The 19,930-nt window shown below is 38.3% G+C and overlaps 1 protein-coding gene across 3 annotated transcripts in view; it reads left to right on the top strand.

The window, feature by feature from the left end:
- Positions 1–18,425, top strand: part of stim1b (stromal interaction molecule 1b) — a 38,887-nt gene extending 20,462 nt beyond the window's left edge. For 2 of the 3 annotated variants that reach the window (XM_051878914.1, XM_051878913.1), the window contains exons 7-14: positions 2,285–2,462; positions 6,681–6,858; positions 7,355–7,522; positions 7,643–7,743; positions 10,077–10,312; positions 10,515–10,595; positions 15,977–16,040; positions 17,206–18,425. In XM_051878914.1, coding sequence (XP_051734874.1) covers positions 2,285–2,462; positions 6,681–6,858; positions 7,355–7,522; positions 7,643–7,743; positions 10,077–10,312; positions 10,515–10,595; positions 15,977–16,040; positions 17,206–17,617 — 1,418 coding nt within the window. In that variant the 3' untranslated portion in view covers positions 17,618–18,425. The remainder of the gene's footprint in view (positions 1–2,284; positions 2,463–6,680; positions 6,859–7,354; positions 7,523–7,642; positions 7,744–10,076; positions 10,313–10,514; positions 10,596–15,976; positions 16,041–17,205) is intronic. The other variant, XM_051878915.1, reaches the window with a different exon arrangement.
- The last annotated feature ends 1,505 nt before the right edge of the window (positions 18,426–19,930 follow it).

The raw sequence follows: 19,930 nt of genomic DNA, 5'->3' as shown, positions 1-19,930 counted from the left end.
AGCCACAGCACTTACACATGAAGAAATGAGAACGCTGTGCCATCCAACATCCCTGGACCTGGTCAAAGATTATGTGTGCAAACAAAACACTCCCTTATATACATTCAAAGAGATTCAAACACTAGTGCTATAATTGAAAAGGAAATCCAAGACGAAAGTTTATCATATGTCGGCCTCAGTAAACCCACAGGAAATTTAACCTGATCCCAAATCAAGCCGGTTAAGATGAGTGAGCGTCAAGGATTCAACAACGTCTGCACAAATATTTTGGCACCGCTACTTGTGCCATCACCTGCCATTTTCCTGGGCAGGATGTGAGCAGCGAAATCGCAGATGGAAATAGCACTCGCTAATCCAGTCATCTATCCAATCCTCCTGTTACCCAGCTGATGTGGGGAACACCTCTCTGGACTCACTTCTGCACTCCAATGCAAAATAGATTAAGGCTACATCTATATTAATCCAGATACATTTAAAAACAGCGTTTTGCTTCAAAAATGTTCCGCTCACACTAGCATTTTCATTCGTCCACACTGCAGCGTCGGAAAACGCTTAAATCATCTTACTGCACATGCATAAAACGTAATAAAAGCAGACTGAGATGATACAGAGAGACCAGACATAATAAAGTTCTCACACTATTCTTCTGTCACAATCATTTTATCTGCAAAATATACCACCACTTACTGGCGTGAATAGGTCACGCTCAAAACCGCTATTCCATGTATGGTCTAAAATGCAATTGCCCTTTTGCCGCAGAACAGCAATTTTCTGTCATCTTTGCAGGAATGTAATATGAAGATTTATTTTTAACAACACTGTAAATTAATAGCAGGCACAAGAACTGTATAAACATAGATATCTATGGATACAATATGCGTCACGACTAAATATGAATCACCCTTTTCGAATACCTCCGTTTTCTCAGTCCAGACTACAACGCAAAGGGAATTTTCCACTTGGGAGAGCGTCTTCAAAAAGCTCAGTTTTCGCAGGACAAAAACACCATCTCAGTGTGAACAGAAGGCCAAAGCAGAGAAAAAAAAACATTTTTCAAATGTATCCGGATTAATGTAGACGTAGCATAAGACAGATGTGACAGAGAAATACTGGTGTGTATTCATACATCCTGCATGGTTAGATCCAAACTGGGAGCTTTTCATCACTTTTGGGACTTTTTCTAAGTAGATTACTACTTGTTTGTATTACCGTACTACTTCTTGTTAAAAGCGATCTGTGCGTGTGTTTTATGTCACAGTGTTGTGCAACCCTCACATGTGTTAGGCTGCAGTTGTAGAGACAGGAAGACAATCAGGCTGAGCAGACCCTGATTTGATGTATTACGTTATTCCTGCCAAAAAATCCTTGGCTCTTTTCCATTTACCTTTCTCATGCTCTTGGGCTTGTGATTTTGCTAGTTCATGGAAAGTCAAGTCAGTCCACATTGCACATCCTGGTAAAATCAGTCTGTTTTTAAAAGAATATTCCGGATATATATTTCGGATTTTTGATCAACATGATGAAAGCGTCCTCGACTCATCAGTCAGATACTTTAACTGTTTTATTTTGGTCTCAAAAACAACATTGGTAATGGACGTTAAGAAAAGATTACAGACATAAGCATTTGAAAGAAAACATTCATTTGCTCCTGCCATTTCAGGGTCAGCTGGGGTCACAGATGGCATGTGTGTTGAAAAAGAGTCATAATTCTCACATGACATCACTGTCTTTTGAGTATGTCATTCATTAGTGTATATTACAATACTATGTACATTCATTCACAACCATTCAAATATATATATATATATATATATATAACTTTCTGTTCATCAAAGAATCTTGAAAAAATGTATTACAGTTTTTACAAAAAAAAAAAAAAAATCAAGCAGCACAACTGTTTTCAACATTGATAATAATAATAAATGTTTCTTGAGCAGCAAATCAGTATATTAGAATGATTTCTGAAGGATCATGTGACCCTGAAGACTGGAGTAATGATGCTGAAAATTCAGCTTTGCCCAGAATAAATTACATTTTAAAATATATTCAAACAGACAGAAGTTTACGTGCAGCCTTCATGATACTTCTTTCAAAAACATTAAAAAATCTTACTGACCCCAAACTTTTTAACTGTAGTGTACATGCCAAAGGCACAAATCATAAAAAAACATATTTTAAACTAAGTATATAATATGACAGTCCATGGATATTGGATGAATTATAATTTTGCGGTGAACTTTCCTTTTGTTGTTCCTCAAGTGTTGTTTTTTGCTCTTTTTGGCAGCAAGCGAAAACAGTTTCTTGAAGGACTTGATGCTGGTGGTGTCCATCATGGTTGCAGTGGGGGGCTGCTGGTTCGCCTACATCCAGAACCGAAATTCTAGGGACCACGTGGGCCAGATGATGAAGGACCTAGAAGGGCTTCAGAGAGCTGAGCAGAGCCTCCTGGACCTGCAGCAGAAGTAAGCACTCGGTTTTGTCCTGAGTACACTTACAGTAAATAGCAGCTAGAAGGCCGGAAGGCTTTAAAGAGGAACTGTCAAGCTCATATTTCATGATGCACAGTTGAGAAAAAAAAATGTTTTCTAAATCATCTTTGTGAGGCGGGACTACTTCTCTAGGTGGAGGAATATCTGGTTGTAAGTTAGCAATGTAATTCCTGTAGGTGGAGTTGGAAGAACTGCATTTTAAACAGTCTTTCATGGATAGTTATATCACACCCCAAGCCAAAGAAACAACCCAAGGTTCACTCTTTAGCTAGTAAGTTTGTACACACAGGATTGCTAAGCGATGCTGTCAGGTCTAGTCTCATGCTAACACATGCTTAGTTATTATGGGTATGCTTTCAAAACAGCGTGATTAGTTTTAAACCTTTTTTTTCCACGATAAATTCTGTTTGCTGTAGTTACCGTAAAGAAATTTCTTATTTGTTTATACACACTGAGGGATGAATATTAATCATGGTCTGAGGTAATTGACAGCATGCCAGACATCAGGTTGAAAATAACCTGAAAAATACCTTTATGGTTTATTACTCATACATTTTAGTCTGGTTTTTCAATTTGGAGCAGTTATACTTATTAGTGTCTTCAAACTTTTATTTTTATTTGAAATTCTAGACAGTTCCAGACACTGCAAAAAAAAAAACAGGATAGAGGATTTGAGAATGTGAAATATCTTTGTTTAGTGTTTTTGTCCAGTTAGGATAGTGGCATCACATTCAGCTTACAGCACAGGAGGCTACGTCACTCTTCTAATAGCATGATTCATCAGAGCATTATATTACATTAGTAAACAACAGCCTTCCGTTACGCTAATGAGCACTAATGCATATTACTTTAGACTTTGTTATTTTAGTTTACTTTATTACACAGCTCTCTGGAATACTTGATTCTGATTTGTGTTTCACAGAATTCTTCTGTCAGACATTTTTGTATGACCAAAAATGGTATATATTTGGTGTTATCCATGGCAAATAGTCTTAATTAGATAAATAATACTTGAAGAAAAGTTAATGCTTCACTGAAATGCTAACATTAACATACAGAAGACAGAAACTATTAAAGGGTTAGTTCACCCAAAAATAAAAAATTGTGTCATTTATTACTCACCCTCATGTCATTCCAAACCCGTAAGACCTTTGTTCGTCTTCGGAACACAAATTAAGATATTTTTGATGAAATCCAAGAGGTATATGACTCGTCCATAGACAGCAAGATAATCAACACTTTCAAGGTCCAGAAGGGTACTAAAGACATCATTAAAACCGTCGACGTGACTACAGTGGTTCAACCTTAATTTTATGAAGTGACGAGAATACTTTTTTGTGCAAAAACAATACAAACTTTATTCAACAATATCTTCTCTTCTGTTTCATTTTCTTACGTTGTTTACGTTCAGCGCTTCCAGGTTCTATGTCAGAACGCTGACTCATTATTGGCCGGCTCCTGCGTCGGCATCACACGCGTTGTGCTGCTCATGTGATCAGCTTTGGCCAATACTGAGTCGGCATTCGAACGTAAACACAGAAGCTTTCTCTGTGCTTACTGTGGCAACTGCGTAAGGATGATGACAGGGAAGAGAAGAGATTGTTGAATAAATTCTTTTTTTTGTGTTGTTTTTTGTGCACAAAAAGCATTCTTGTCGCTTCATAAAATTAAGGTTGAACCACTGTAGTCACTTCGACTATTTTAACAATGTCTTTAGTACCTTTCTGGACATTGAAAGTGTTGGTTAAATTGCTGTCTATGGAGTCATATACCTCTCAGATTTCATTAAAAATAACTTAATTTGTGTTCCGAAGATGAACGAAGGATCTTACTGGTTTGGAACGACGTGAAGGTTAGTAATTAATTACAGAATTTTCATTTTTTAGGTGGACTAACCCTTTAAGAATACATGCTTATTAGGTCTAAAGGGACTTGAAATAAATGCAAAATGCAACAATGTCAGATCTACACTAATGTGTTATTTAAAGACAAAAAGAGGAATCATTCTATCTGGTGGAAATGATTTCATTTCCTACTATCTTTGTCTGTTCAGGTCAAAAGACTTTTCAGAGTGATGCAAGCATCCCTCAAAATTCCTTAAATGGCAAAAGGACGGGCAGTGCTGTGCTGAATCCGGCTCAGAGTGTTTCAGACAATCGCACTATCATACTGCATGCTCAGTTCAGTTGGCGCCCGCTGCGCTGAGGCAGAACAGAGAATGTGTCTCTGTCTTTTTTCAGAGGTCAGAGGTCTCGGAGAAGTTCATGATTCAAACATCTTTTCTTTACGGTGCATTAATTTAAAGCAGTGCCCTTATAAGGAGAGAGATGCAGTTTGGTGATCTATATTAGTTTACTCAAGGAAAAGCTGTTGCGGAGGAATGTTTGTTGAATGTAATGTGATTAAGTCACTGTGTAAGTATGGCTGGTGTTACAGAGCAGCACATGGATCTGAGTTTGTGGCATTTCTGTCCTTCACTCTAAATCCCGTTTGGAACAGAGATCAGGACACCTCGTTTCCACTTTGGTTCTCACCACGTCTGTCCCTTGTGATGCAACCGTCTATATCTATCTATCTATCTATCTATCTATCTATCTATCTGTCTGTCTGTCTGTCTGTCTATCTATCTATCTCTATCTATCTATTTATCTATCTGTCTGTCTATCTATCTATCTGTCTTATCTATTTGTCTGTCTGTCTGTCTGAAGTCTGTCTGTCTGTCTGTTAGCCTGTCTGTCTATCTGTCTGTATCTATCTGTCTGTTAGTCTATCTATCTGTCTGTCTGTCTGTCTGTCTGTCTATCTGTCTGTTAGTCTCTCTGTTAGTCTGTCTGTCTATCTGTCTGTCTGTCTGTCTGTCTGTCTATCTATCTTATCTGTCTGTCTGACGTCTGTCTGTTAGTCTGTCTATCTGTCTATATCTATTTGTCTGTCTGTCTGTCTGTTAGTCTATCTATCTACTATCTATCTATCTTGTCTGTGTGTCTGTCTGTCTGTCTGTCTATCTGTCAGTCTGTCTGTCTGTCTGTCTATCTATCTTATCTGTCTGTCTGACGTCTGTCTGTTAGTCTGTCTATCTGTCTGTCTATCTGTCTATATCTATTTGTCTGTCTGTCTATCTGTTAGTCTATCTATCTACTATCTATCTATCTTGTCTGTCTGTCTGTCTGTCTGTCTGTAAGTCTGTCTATCTGTCTGTCTATCTATCTGTCTATTTATCTGTCTATCTATTTATCTGTCTGTCTGTCTGTCTATCTATCTTGTCTGTCTGTCTGTCTGACGTCTGTCTGTTAGTCTGTCTATCTGTCTGTCTGTCTATCTGTCTATCTATGTATCTGTCTGTCTGTCTGTTAGTCTATCTATCTACTATCTATCTATCTTGTCTGTCTGTCTATCTGTTAGTCTGTCTGTTAGTCTGTGTCTGTCTATCTATCTATCTATCTATCTATCTATCTATCTATCTGTCTGTCTGTTAGTCTGTCTATCTGTCTGTCTGTCTTTCTATCTATCTATCTGACTGACTGACTGTCTGTCTATCTGTCTGTTTTTTCTTTTCTAGTTGTTGTCTGCTGTTCATTTCCTTCCTTTGCATTTATCTTCTGCTCCCGCTCCCAGTTATGAGTGAGTGTAACTTTCTGCCTTGGCCACTGTCACATCATTGACAGTTTGATTTATACCTTACTTCCTGTTTGAACTTGGACTACGTCAGCACGAGAGAAGAATATCATGTGCATCAGCTGAAAGCCTAGGAAAGATAACACTGTGTGATATCACAGATATGTCAAACAAAACAGATTTTAATTATTTTGAATGGAATCGAAGACTTCTTGTCAACACGAAACCACATTAGCCACATTAACACAACTAAATTTAGTCATCCATGTCCTAAAATTTCTAAATGGTCTTCCAGTGTATAGCTATAAGGATGCATTTCCCTGTAAAGCTGTAAGGAAGTTTTGCCACAGAATTACCACACTGAACAGGCCACATCTTGTTCAACTGTTTTTTTCTTGAGGAAGAGGTGTGGTAGAGTGTTGCAGATCCAGTTCCCTTTTCATGTCTACTCAGTTCTCCAGAGCTCCACCTGATGGTGGCTCAGGGGAAATATAACTGTTAGTATTATTAACTGTAGGGTAACCTCAACGAGTTAACAGTGGTTCAGATTGAGATTGATAATGTGTTTGTGTTCAGGCTGCAGATCGCACAGGAAGAGCACCACTCGGTGGAGGTGGAGAAGGTCAACCTGGAGCGGCAGATGAAAAGAGAGATTGACGAAGCCAAGCAGGAGGCTCAGAGACTGCGAGAACTGCGTGAGGGAACTGAGAATGAGCTGAGCAGACAGACATATGCAGAGCAGGAGCTGGAACAGGTACAGTATTACAATAAAGCAATAAGCCCCAAGAAGCCTCGGTTTACATTGAATTTATAACAGCTAAGGAGCGTTGTTAGGCACGATGTGGATCAGAGTATAAATGGAGCGGAGTATAAATTTTATTTATAAGATAAAAATCAAATTGTAAAATGAGCTATTATTATATTGCAAAATATTGCAGAAAGTCAAAATTGTAAAGTTATATTTATATGTGTAGTACCTCCCCTTAAATTTATTTCATTTTGTTTATTTCAATAGGACGCCTTTTTTTTTTTCTATCAATCTTCCAAACCCTAGTAAAATAATAGCATGATTATGTCTAAGGCACATGCCTCTTTTCATCATTCATTCATCAGCAACATATGGAGAACCTTGCAGTCTCTCACAGATTCACCTTACAGGTGTCCCATCACCATGGGAACTGGTGAAGAGGCTTCCCTCCTCAAAACACTGAAATGCAGCCAATATTTATGAGCGTGTGTGTTTGTTTTAGGTGCGAATGGCTCTGAAGAAGGCTGAGAGGGAGCTGGAGTTGAGGAGCGGCTGGTCTCCTCCTGAAGCCCTGCAGAAGTGGCTGCAGCTCACACACGAGGTGGAGGTGCAGTACTACAACATTAAGAAACAGAATGCAGAAAGACAGCTCACAGTGGCTAAAGAAGGGGTGAGATACATAAGTCACATACTCACATATTACAAGCTTTAACTGAATATTAAATCTGTTTGTTCAGCTAGCTTATTACTGGTATTGCTGTTAACTATGAAGTTGTGACCACCATAACAGGCAGAAAAGATCAAGAAGAAGAGAGGAACTATCTTTGGGACGTTCCACTTGGCCCACAGCCCTTCACTGGACGATGTCGATCACAAAATCCTGTCAGCCAGGTGAGTCGCCATTTTGAGAAAGCTCTTGCCATTTTTGTATGCAGTGTACAAGGTGAAATAAAGAGGCATTTTAACCTACACTTAAAAATAAAGGTTCCACTCAAAATTTGGCTTTCGTTAGGGCAGTATACCTCCGATATCACGGCCTTATGTCCTCTTTAATGGTGAGGCTGAATCCAGCTCCTTATATGTTTGTCATTTTTTTTGAAGCATGAGCCTCCCTTTATATCTAAAGTCCTTTATGTCTATGGCTCTGCTCACAATAAGTGCTGTTAGAATTGAATGAAGAAAATAAGCATTTCTCCACCATGTTGCGTTAAATCCAACAAAGTGGTTTAATAAAGGATGTTTTGATCTTGTGAAATACAAACATTTAGTACATTTTACTCTATCAATATATTTTATATGGGACAACGAAATCCAAATTTGCATCACTTTTTATCGTACCAATGTTTTTTTATAAACCATTAAACTTAGCATATGATTTGACAATGCACGCTGAGCCATATGTTGTGCCATCAGCCCATTTTGCGGCGCAGTTTCTTGGCTGCCACAGAGTTAAATTCGTGAAAGTGGACATGAGGCCTTAAAATATGATGTACTGCCCTAATAAAAGCCAATTTTTGAGCACTTTTTACTGTATCAGTCTTTTTATGGACCCTTGAACTTAGCAAATAGGACAATGCACACAGCCGCATTGCGCCATCAGCCCATTTCACCGCGTGGTTTCTTGTCCTTCACAGAGATGCTTTTAAAGCGGACATAAGGCCATGATATTAGAGGTATACTGACCTAACAAAAGCCACATTTTGAGCAAATAGATCTTTATTAATTAATGCGCATCCATACTCTCCTATTCTTTATAATAAAATGGCAGTGATGCACAAAGGAAATATGTTACAGACAGTATAGATTCAAACCAAAATTTATTCAGACACGTTGAACATTTCATTCATTAATACAGTTTATTCGCTATAGTTGAATAGTTTAAAAAAAAAAATGGTAATAAAATATGACCTCAGAGTTAAACTGTGTCAGAAAAAATGAATCTTAATTATGTCAGATAACACTTGACAAAACATGGTCAGGTCAAAGTGTCTGAATAATTTTTGGTCCAAAATTTTTAGCAATTTTGCTGGTAGTCCGCTGTATGAAGAATTTTTGGGTATAATGTGTCACAGTTTACTTTATTTTGCTATCCTCTCTTACATAAATGCACTATAGTGTTCTGCACCCACTAGTAAAAATATATAAAAAATGTCTGAATAATTTTTGGTTTGACTGTAACCGGAAATTGTAACGTGTGAGCATGAAAATAATCAATAAAAGTTTCACGTTTTTTTTAAAGTTGAACCTTTTTTTTTTTTTTTTTTTTTTTTTTTATACTTGTGTGGCATGTTTTTAGAATGTACAAGATGCAAAATGCAAGTGCAACGGTTAAACACGTCCATGGAAAAAACACGCTCTGTGTGAACGGCCCCTTAGCGTGAAGAACTTTTTAATAATCTGAAGAACCTTTTTCCAATATAAAGACTATAGGGGCTTTTGCACCGAAGGAACCTTTTCATAGTTCCTAGAACTATTGGCTGAAGGACCCGGATTTTGCCGTGTTCGCACCGCAGGAACTAGGAACGATTTTAGTTCTAAGAACTCCTAAATTAGCTCCTACTTCAGAGTAGGGTCTAAACCAGCACTATAGGAACTATCCGTGACATAAATGTACATTGATTGGTCAAACACCGGCACACGGAAATTTTAAAAAGCTGTGTAAACATATTTACTTCATGAACATGGAAAACAGCAATAACGGCATTTACTGTGCCTGTTGTCTGTAGGGTTGTGTTCTTTTCCCCACCTCTATGATATGTAATACTGAAAGTTGTCATAGCAGATTTCGTCTTTTAGCCCCACTTTTTGCTCTTTCAGTCGTGTTCAGTTATGCGTTTACACTCAATCTCCGTTATCATGAAACCCATGACACAGCTCCGATCACGGCATCCTCCATTCACCAGTTTTTAGCGTTTGTAAATGCCACGCTTAGAGACACCGCTGTCGGCCGCTTTTGAGTTCCTATTCCCGGTGCGAATGCAACCAGAAACATGGCCTGGGGGAGAAATTAGTTCTTGGGGAACTATTCTAGTGGCTAGTTCCTAAAACTGAGTTCCTAGAACTATTCAGTGCGAAAGCCCCTTATTTCTTTTGTGAATTGGACAGGTTCCATGGACATTTTAAGGTTCTTCATGAAACCATAAATGCCAATAATGAACCTTTATTTTAAAGAGTGTACAGCAACCAAACTAAGCCTCACCTCTCTTTCTCTCTCACTTCTGCAGACAGGCTCTGGGAGAAGTGACCACTGCTCTGAGAGAAAAGCTCCATCGGTGGCAGCAAATTGAGATTCTGACCGGTTATAACATTGTCAATAACCCTGGCATGTCATCTCTGGCCTCTGCCCTCAACCTGGACCCTGCTTTCCTGGGCATTCGCTCTGCTACACCCCAACACCTACTGCTCTCCGATGACCTAGACGACATGGATGAGGACATACTTTCCCCAGGAACACTGCAATGTGAGTTTATCATGCACACAAGTGTGGTACATTGAGTTAAATCTGATCATATTCATCTGTGTCACAATTTAAAGGTTCTCAGACCTCTATAACCATTTTAAAATGATCTGGTCAGTAGTTTTCTAACCCTAATACATGGCAATTAAGCTTTCCGTTGAGCTTTGCCTTTTTGTGGTGTGATATCATTGGCTAATGTCCGCAGATGCCGCCTGGCAGATGGATCGGCGAGTGAGCGACCTTTGGCCCGTGGCCGCCGAGAGCCAAACCCTGTGGAAACATTCTGGTTGGCAGCACCCCCTTTATTCTCTCAGCCAATGCTAACACTAAGCAAACACTTCTGTGTCCCTCCCACTGGCCAATTAAGACCTTCTAGATGGAAATTTTACATCCATCTCTTAAAAAACACCTTTAACCCTTTATTAGGCTTTTAAAGTGCAGATGTGGAATCAGTGCTGCTGTTTATATTCATCTCATTGTGGATAAACACCAAAGCAGGTGAAATCTTCGTCTGTCTTGGTCTACTGTGATCATTACTGTACTATTAAAGATGTTATTATGAATTAGAAGCCACTGATTCCATGTTTGCACTGATTTGCACTAAAGTTAACATGCAGTGTTAAGGTGGGGTCACATTTACTGTTGTTTGGCGAATTTTCAAGGGCGAAATTCTTTTATTACAAATACGAATCCATGCGATTTCACAACTGGTTCAGATTGTTCACTAGAATTCTCCATGCTGACCACAAGAAAGCTGTGTGAGCTGTGCTTCATGCATCGCTACACTATTGACAAAAGATCTTTTTTGCCCGTGAAATTACGTTGAAATGTGACCACACTTTTATATTGAAAATAATGCTGCAAAGCAATGCTCTGTAGGCACAGAAGCTAGAAAAGCTTTCTTTTTGAATTATGTATATATATCGGCTTTTCACACTGAATTTGTTAACCTTTGGTTATTTTTAACATTTGGTGTTAACATTGCGAAAAACCCCCCTCCCTCCTTGTGGTAGTGCCAGAGACGGACACGCTCAGCGCTTGTCATATATCACAACAATGCAGTGTTTCAACAACATAATGTTTTTTTTTAAGGTTTCAGACATTTAAATACACATAAGCACCAGTAAAACAATACATTTAGAGTTTGTAAAATACACACTGATGTTAGACATCAGTGGAAGCAGCAATAACAGTTCATTCAATTATAATTTGCAGGCGTTTATTCATATCAGACACATATAGTGGGCCTAAGTAACTATAAAGTTTATTGTTCTTCCAGTTCACCAGCTACTAACTTGCATGTACTTCGGGAGAAACTGATGAATTCACATGCTGTAAATCCGACTGAGAGGTCTCTGATCTGCGGTGCAAACTAAGATGGCGGCGCCCATCTCGCATTATAGATCAAGATAAAGATCATTTATAAAGGTTTTTAAATGACAAAACACACTCACTTACACATATTTGAGAATCGGAATATCAGATAGTTGATGACATGGTAAGCAAGTTTATGAATATTTTAAATAAAAAAAGAAAAACAAAATAATAGCAATACATCTGTCATACAGTGTTATTGTGGCTGCGGTGTGTCACGTGACAAGCATGACACGTCGCCATGGAAACAATAAGAGCAAACGTTCTAAAATAACGGTCGCCTTAAAAAAACTCACTCTGGGGGGTCAGCTAGAATTTTAACTGATGCTTGAAAGGATTAAAAGTGCCTTTAATCTAGGGTTAAAAGAAATGTTAACCCAGTGTTAAGCCCAGGGTGCAAAGCCTATATTTAAACTTATTAGACGGCTTTTTGTAATATTCTGATTGGACGATGGCAGCATTCTGCGCATAAACATTTTGTAAATTGCCTGTTAAACTGTATTGGCTGTTGTTCCAAGCAGACAATGGGTCTCATTCACTAACCTTTTATGCATGCAAATTTGTGCATGAAAGCTGCATACAAACATTTTCACTAACAAATCATGATTGATCAAAATATTTCGGTAACGCTTCAGTACAGGGAACACATATTCACTATTAACTACGACTTCCCTCAATAAACTTACAGCTTATTAAAAATTAGTAAGCTAGTTGTTAAGTTTAGGTATTGGGTAGGATTAAGAATGTAGAATATGGTCATGCAGAATAAGGCATTCATATGTGCTTAATACATAGTACTAATAAGTAGCCAATATTCTAGTAATATGCATGCTAATAAGCAACTAGTTAAAAGACCCTAAAATAAAGTGTTACCAATATTTCATACTAAAATTTATTCTAAATTTACCCCCAAAAAATGTAGGAACAACTGAAACCACATGTATGCAACAAATCTTGGTGGCCTTATAGACCTTATGTAGCCCCGCCCCTTTTCAGCGCTGCACTCATTGTTTTCCGTCTTTTAGTTTGTATTTCCACAGCATGAAGGTAAGATCTTACAGGTTTATGAATGAACCACTCATTTCACAATCTTCCCGGTCTACTGACATTTGTTATGGAGACTGTCCTCCTCCAAAAAATGACCTTATAGGTTGTTTTTTCAAGCACCTTATTACGACCTATATTTATGTTTTAAAGTCATGCGCCCTCTAGCTGGCGTAAAAATAATGACAGCGACGTGTTACGTCTGTCGTCATGAAATGACGTATGACCGCCTTTACCAATCAAAATGCGTGTTCATTTAAATGCAGAGTGTGGACTTTTTACATGGTCTCTTACCCACTATTTGTCCTATTTCCATTTAGCAAAACTCATTTTTTTATTAACGACTACACCAACCCCATCCCTAAACCTACCCTTAGTGATTTATAGTGCATACACTTTATGAACACATGCTTTCCCTGGGATCAAACCCACGATCGTATGATTGCATATAGTTGTATATTGCAATGCTCTACCAATTGAGCTACACGAAATGCGAAATATAGGGGCGATAGGGGCGCAACTTTAGTAAACGCTCCTATGGGTCGTATTTCAGGGAAGTGACAAACGACCTATATGGGCGTATTGGTTGGAGGACATGTTGTTATGACATCTGCTTCAAACATTACAAAGCTCATGATAACTTTAGTTAACTGTACAATAAGTAAATCCACTTCACCTTCTAATTATTCTTCAACAGTGATGCCATAGAAACGTACAGAGCTACCGCAAAAACGGAAGTTCAAACACAAAATTCTAAAGATGGCTGCGTCTGCGTGCTTGTTTCTCTGCCGCATAAGGTCTATAAATGTTAAGATGAAATAGAAATGATTTGTGCATGTTTTATGCAAATTACTAACCTTGGACATGCAGTCATTCATTTAGAATACTACTAAATTCATTAACATTACAATGAGGTTAAGAACAAATTCATGTGCCTACACACTTGTTGTGAATTATATATACACAGCTGAATGAGACCCAGTGTCCTACTTGCTGTGCTAATTTCATGTCTTTTAAATCACTCTATGGTCTTCTGACAAAATAATTTGACTCCAAACAATATTTCATGTCCATTTATTCCTTAAGTAGCCGTGTAATAAGCTGGATAATGTCATTATCCGTGTTGAACATTTTAATGATTCATACAACTAACCAAGAGCTGCACCATGGCAGTATTTTTGTGTAGGCTGTAAACCGTGTATCTGTTATCATACAGTTTTTGTGGACACTTATCTCCTTTGCACTGCAGTCTTGCAATGCTTTCACACTTTTATGTGTTCACTTCCTGTGCCACATCATCAGCTCTGTTTCCTTTCCAGCTCTGTTTTCCTTCATTAACCACAGTTAATGTGCTTTTATCATCATCACGCACACTCCTTCCATCTGTAACCTTTCAAAATGTGTTTCAGTCATGTGTTTGTATTACGGTCAGTCTTTTGCAACAAAGATAGGCCTTCATCAACATCATAACAGAATAAGTAATTTTATACCAGATATCATTTAGCACTACAGCTTAGTGTTCCACATGTAATCCTCTAGGCCGTTTACACCTGCTGTTAGGATGCGTTTTGGTCGATTGGATCACAAGTGGATGACGCTAAATACAGGTGTAAATGGGCTCTAAAACGCTTTGAGCTTGTCCACTTTTGACCACTTTCAGAGGTAGTCAAAAATGCATTCGACTTGATCGCCTTCATAGTGTAGACTCTCATGTGATCGAACCGCCACAAAAGACTGTCTACTCTCTGCCTACTGACTTAAAGGGTTAGTTCACCCAAAAATGAAAATTCTGTCATTAATTACTCACCCTCATGTCGTTCCACACCCGTAAGACCTTCGTTCATCTTCGTAACACAAATTAAGATGTTTTGATGAAATCCGAGAGGTTTTTTATCTCCCATAGAAAGCAAAGAAATTATCCGTTCAAGGTCCAGAAAAGTAGTAAAGACATTGTTAAAATAGTCAACGTGACTACAGTGGTTCAACCTTAATGTTATGAAGCGACAAGAACACTTTTTGTGTGCAAAAACATTCCAAAAAAAAAAAATGTTGAATGAAGTTATTTTTCAGTTCAGTTATTGTTTAGTTTTTGCACACAAAAAATATTCTCGTCGCTTCATAACATTAAGGTTGAACCACTGTAGTCACATACTTAATGACAGAAATTTCATTTTTGGGTTAACTAACCCTTTAATGCGTAAACATTATGGGAAGCATGCTAGTCAAATGGGATTTAAACTTTGTCGGCTGAAGACCCAAGTTTGGTTTGAAGACAAAAAAAATGTACCAAGCACAATGTTCTCTCAGCATGGTCTCTCAATCCGTGCGCATTCATATGTAAATTGCACAAGCTTATTTTGTCTATTAGATCGAAAGATCTAATAGAAACTCATACATTTACCCGCCCATAAACCCTCCCCTCAAAGAAATCAGGAGCAGAAACAAAAGCTGATGCTCTCGTTTAAATCCCGTCTGGCTAGAGCGCTTACCATAAAGTTTACGCATTATGTCAGTAGGCGGAGAGTAGGTGGTCTTTTGTGGCAGTTCGAACGCATGAGCGTTTACACTATGAAAGCAATCCGTTCGAATGCATTTTCAACTACCTCTGGAAGTGGTCAAAAGTGCACAAGCTCAAAACATTTATACCTGTACTTAGCGTCGTCCACTTGTGATCCGATCAACCAAAACGCATCTTAAAAGTGGTTGAAAGTAGTGTTGCCAATTTAGCAATTTTGTCACTAGATTTAGCGACTCACTCATTTCAAAAGCCTAGCAACAAATCTAGGAACTTCTTGGACAAACCTTATCTAGATTCTTATCTCACTCACTGATCTGTATTTATATAAATCAGTGAAATCACCATTATGACGTCATCTATTGACATTTAGCGATCAGTACTTTCAATCAAAAGCAGTTAGTTAAAAGTGGACAAAAGAGATGGATTAAAACACGTAAACGGGTATGTTTCTCCCTTGTCTACTTGTGATCCGATCGACCAAACGCATCTTAATACCATATGTAATAGTACCCTAGTTAAGTCATGACATATTGAATGCTGTTTCCGGTTCCAAGCCTCCACTCCGTTTCAAATGAGAATCAGCTGAGATTCACGGTGTCCAAGACACCAATACGGGTTAGGCTTATCTCAATAAGATATAATTGTTTTATTATCTCTCCCATGTACATAGAGTATCTCACAGAGACTGGATGATTTGAATGACAAACATCTGTGTGTGTGTCTCTCCTCAGCTCCCAGCCTGGTGTCCCTGCGGCCGCGTCACGGAGACCCCACGCTGAACCTCAGCTCACAGAGGTTGGTAGAGGGCAGCGAGAGTGAAGCTGGGCCCCTGCGGCCCCCCGGCCGGCCTTATGTGCGGCAGACTCGCAGCCACTCCATCGGTCACGTGGAGTTTCTCCCTGTGCCTTCGCTCTCTTCTTCTCTGTCTCATCCCTCTGTCTTATCTTCCTCACTCCTCTCTTCCTCACGTTTTGCTGCGCTTCAGTACCGTTCCTCATACTTCACGTCAGTGGAGGCGGTCTCAGGTCTGCCACCAACAGGGTTCACTGGTTCACGCAGCAATCAGAGTACTGAAAGCATCGGGTACCACAAACACACTGTTTGCTGTGCACACACATGGCATGTGTGTAGGTTGTACACAACCTCCCTGTTATGAATTGATACTTAACTAATTAAGAACTGAAATATTTCCTATTCTAAAAACAGTTGCTAACATTTTATTCAATAGTGAAATGCAATCTCAGAATTTTACGCAAACCTGTAATAATTAACTATATTAAATTGCACAAATATGCTTTATGTATTTTATCTCACTTTATTAACCAGTGTCTTTGCTGCTGACCTTCAATGATCCACTTCAACCATACTAATAAGCAAAAATTACTTTAGATTAAATTTAGAAATAAGAGTGAACCTTCTCCTGTATCCTATTCTTCTTTAATCCAGAATGGCAGCACAGCTGAAAGGTTTGTTTGAGCTGCGCCCTCTACTGTACAGGCGTAAATATGCATTTCCTTCAGCCTGAGGCTTACTGATTTCAATTTTGGTGTGAAAGGGCCTTTACATTTGCCAAAAAATATAACTTTTTTTTTGTTGTTATTGAAAAACAAACAAGAAAGCCCAGCCCAGGTGAGAAAAAGTAATGCAAAAGTAATGTAACATTAATTTTCATAAAAAGTAACGCAATTAGTTACTTTTTCAGGGAGTAACGCAATATTGTAATGCATTACTTTTAAAAATAACTTTCCCCAACGCTGAAGGGAAGTAGTCTACCACAATCAACTGCAAACTGAATTCAGGTTTGGCTCCATTCTGTATGGATTCATAATCGGGGATCCAATCGATTCATTATATGGAAGTAAAATGGATTGTGACTGCCTTTTCATGTTGACTTAGTTTAAAAATTGAAACTAAATGGGTAGATTCTGAAATCCTCCTCTCTCATTGTACCATCATTTAGGGATCTGAACCGGTCGGAATCGGATTCCTCCCTCTCTATGTCTCATTCCGGAGACGCCCAGCTCTGCTCCTCAACTCCACTCTACAGTACGCGGTCCAAAACCAATGGTGGTTCCTCTACCGACAACCTTCTGCTGCAGAAAAAGACCTTTGGCATGGAGAAATGTGCCAGTCTTGGAGAGATCCACTCTCAGCCGTCTAGCCTCACCTCAGCCGACTCGATGCGCTCTCTCAACTACACCTTCGAGCAGGACGGCCCGTCAGGAAAGGGATCCAGTCGAATCTCTCATATCACAGGCAAGAAGATCCTGGTGGACGAGGACAGTGGCTCCACTGGAGAAGACACTGAAGGTTCCAGCACGGGCCGCAAGAAACACACCTTTACCAAAATCTTCAGAAGGCCGAAGAAATAACAGTATTGGGAAATTGTCTTGTATGAAAGGACAAAGATGGTACGTTTTAACCTAGAAGAGTTTTACTAAGAACATGTAATTTATAAGGAATTTTTGATTTAATTCACAACTGTGTTGACCAACGGGAACAGAAAGAGTTATTTGTTGGGAACAGGTATGATATCACTGTACATTTATTTATTTACTTCAGCAAATAAGGGCACATAATGTCCATTTTTGGTGTGAAAGTTTCTTTTGTTTTTAATTGTAGGTAGCGTGAGCTTGGGGCTTTCACTTACAAAACAAACGCCAAAGCGCATGCAAAGGCTATGCTGTTGTTTTACATAGGATTTGCTTGGGCTTCTTCCCTTTTCACATGCAGCCCAACATTGTGTTGCTAGAGGAGACATTTGGCCATAAATATTACCATCCAAATCTCCTTGCTGAAAAAAAACACCATATGACACAGTATGAGTATGCAGCGTTTGTGTATTGACCGACTGGCTCTTCTGATTTCTCCTGTGGTTACCAAAATTTGTTTTAAAATGTTTTAAACTTGTTACGCCCTTAGAGGAGATCGGTGCCTTTCATTTTAAGCATTGCCAAATGTTATTGCAGTGAACTGCCTGTGTGCGAGTCACAGACAGGATATGTACTGTAGTTCTCGTCTCTGTATCTCATGTTCATCGTGTAACTACATGCCTACATGAACTTCATTCATCCTACATGCCTCTGACGTGCTTTCATACTGGAGAAGTAATAAAAAAAAGATATAAAAAGGGAGGATGTTTTGCGGCAAATAAAAAACAGCGTTGAGTGCCAACATAAACTGGGGAGTTTCTTTTCTTGACACTAGAACACAAAACTTAACATTTTAAAATTGTCACTATTATTAGCTATTTCTTTTTCATGTTTGACTTTTTATTTTTATTTTGGCAGCCTTTGTAAGGAAAGTGAAAGGTCAAATTATTAATTACACTTTTTTAATTTAATAAGGACAATGCATTATCAAAAATAAAATCTGAAACAAATCAGTTAATTTTATTTTTAATTTTGGTACCATCATTCAAAAGTTCCAAAAGTTTTTCTTCTTTTTTTTTATTAAAGAAAAACTTTTATTCAGCAAGGCCACATTAAATTGATAAAAAGTGACAGTGAAGACATTTAAGCCAATAATACATAATATTTTACTGTATTTTTAATCAAATAAACAGCCTTGGTGAGCATTTGTGACTCTGGACCACAAAAAAAGGTAATAAGGGTCAATTTTTTTAAATTGAGATTTATACATAATCTGAAAGCTGAATAAATAAGATTTCTATTGATGTATGGTTTGTTAGGATAGGACAAAACTATTTGAATATCTGGAATCTGAGGGTGCAAAAAAAAAAATCAAAATATTGAGAAAATCGCCTTTAAAGTTGTCCAAATGAAGTCCTTAGCAATGCATATCCACTCACAAAAATACATTTTTGATATATTTACGGTAGGAAATTTATAAGATCTCTTCATGGAACATGATCTTTACTTAATATCCTAATGATTTTTGGCATAAAAGAAAAATTGATAATTTTGACCCATACAATGTATAGTTGGCTATTCCTACAAATATACGTGTGCGACTTATGACTGGTTTTGTGGTCCAGGATCACATTTAACATTTCAAAATCTTTCCGACCCAAAATTTACAAAAATTGTGAATTAGCATAAAATACTAATAGACCACAACATAAATTCAATTGGGATTTTCTTGACCAAAAAAAAAAAAAACCTAAATAGGTTTCTAGAGTATCCTCCTCAGCATTTCATTTTTTCTTTGCGTCATAGAGCTGGTAATAAATCTGTAAATGTCTTTTTGAAACCGTCGCAGGAAGTAGCAATGCTATCGTTGTTCCACTGTGAAATATACACCAACGCAGTATGCAGACCCAACACTGCACACTGCAGTCTATATATCCCCCAATCTTAAACTGTTTATCCAGGGTAAGCTGAACACTATGAATACCAGAGCTTTTTTTTTTTTTAGCAGTGCAGTCTGTACACATTTATTCTGTGTTATTTAATATATCCTGAAGGTTTGTTTGCACCTACTACAGTGGTGCAGAACATTAAACGGCGAGGCATCATGCACTCTCAGAGAAACCATCTAAATCCAGATAGTTCAATGAGTTAGTGTCCACAACAAAGCCCCAACAAGGGCAGGTTTACCATTGTTACCATGGTGCTATGAATAAACAAACCTGTTTCAGAGCCTCTCCTTTGTCATAAGGAAGTATGCTTCTTGAAATGAGCTAAATCTGCCCTTAGTCAACATCATCTTTTGCTGAGAACACA

This window comes from Ctenopharyngodon idella, chromosome 21, assembly GCF_019924925.1.
Source record: "Ctenopharyngodon idella isolate HZGC_01 chromosome 21, HZGC01, whole genome shotgun sequence".
NCBI lineage: Eukaryota > Metazoa > Chordata > Actinopteri > Cypriniformes > Xenocyprididae > Ctenopharyngodon > Ctenopharyngodon idella.
This window is presented reverse-complemented; position numbering and strand designations above follow the sequence as displayed.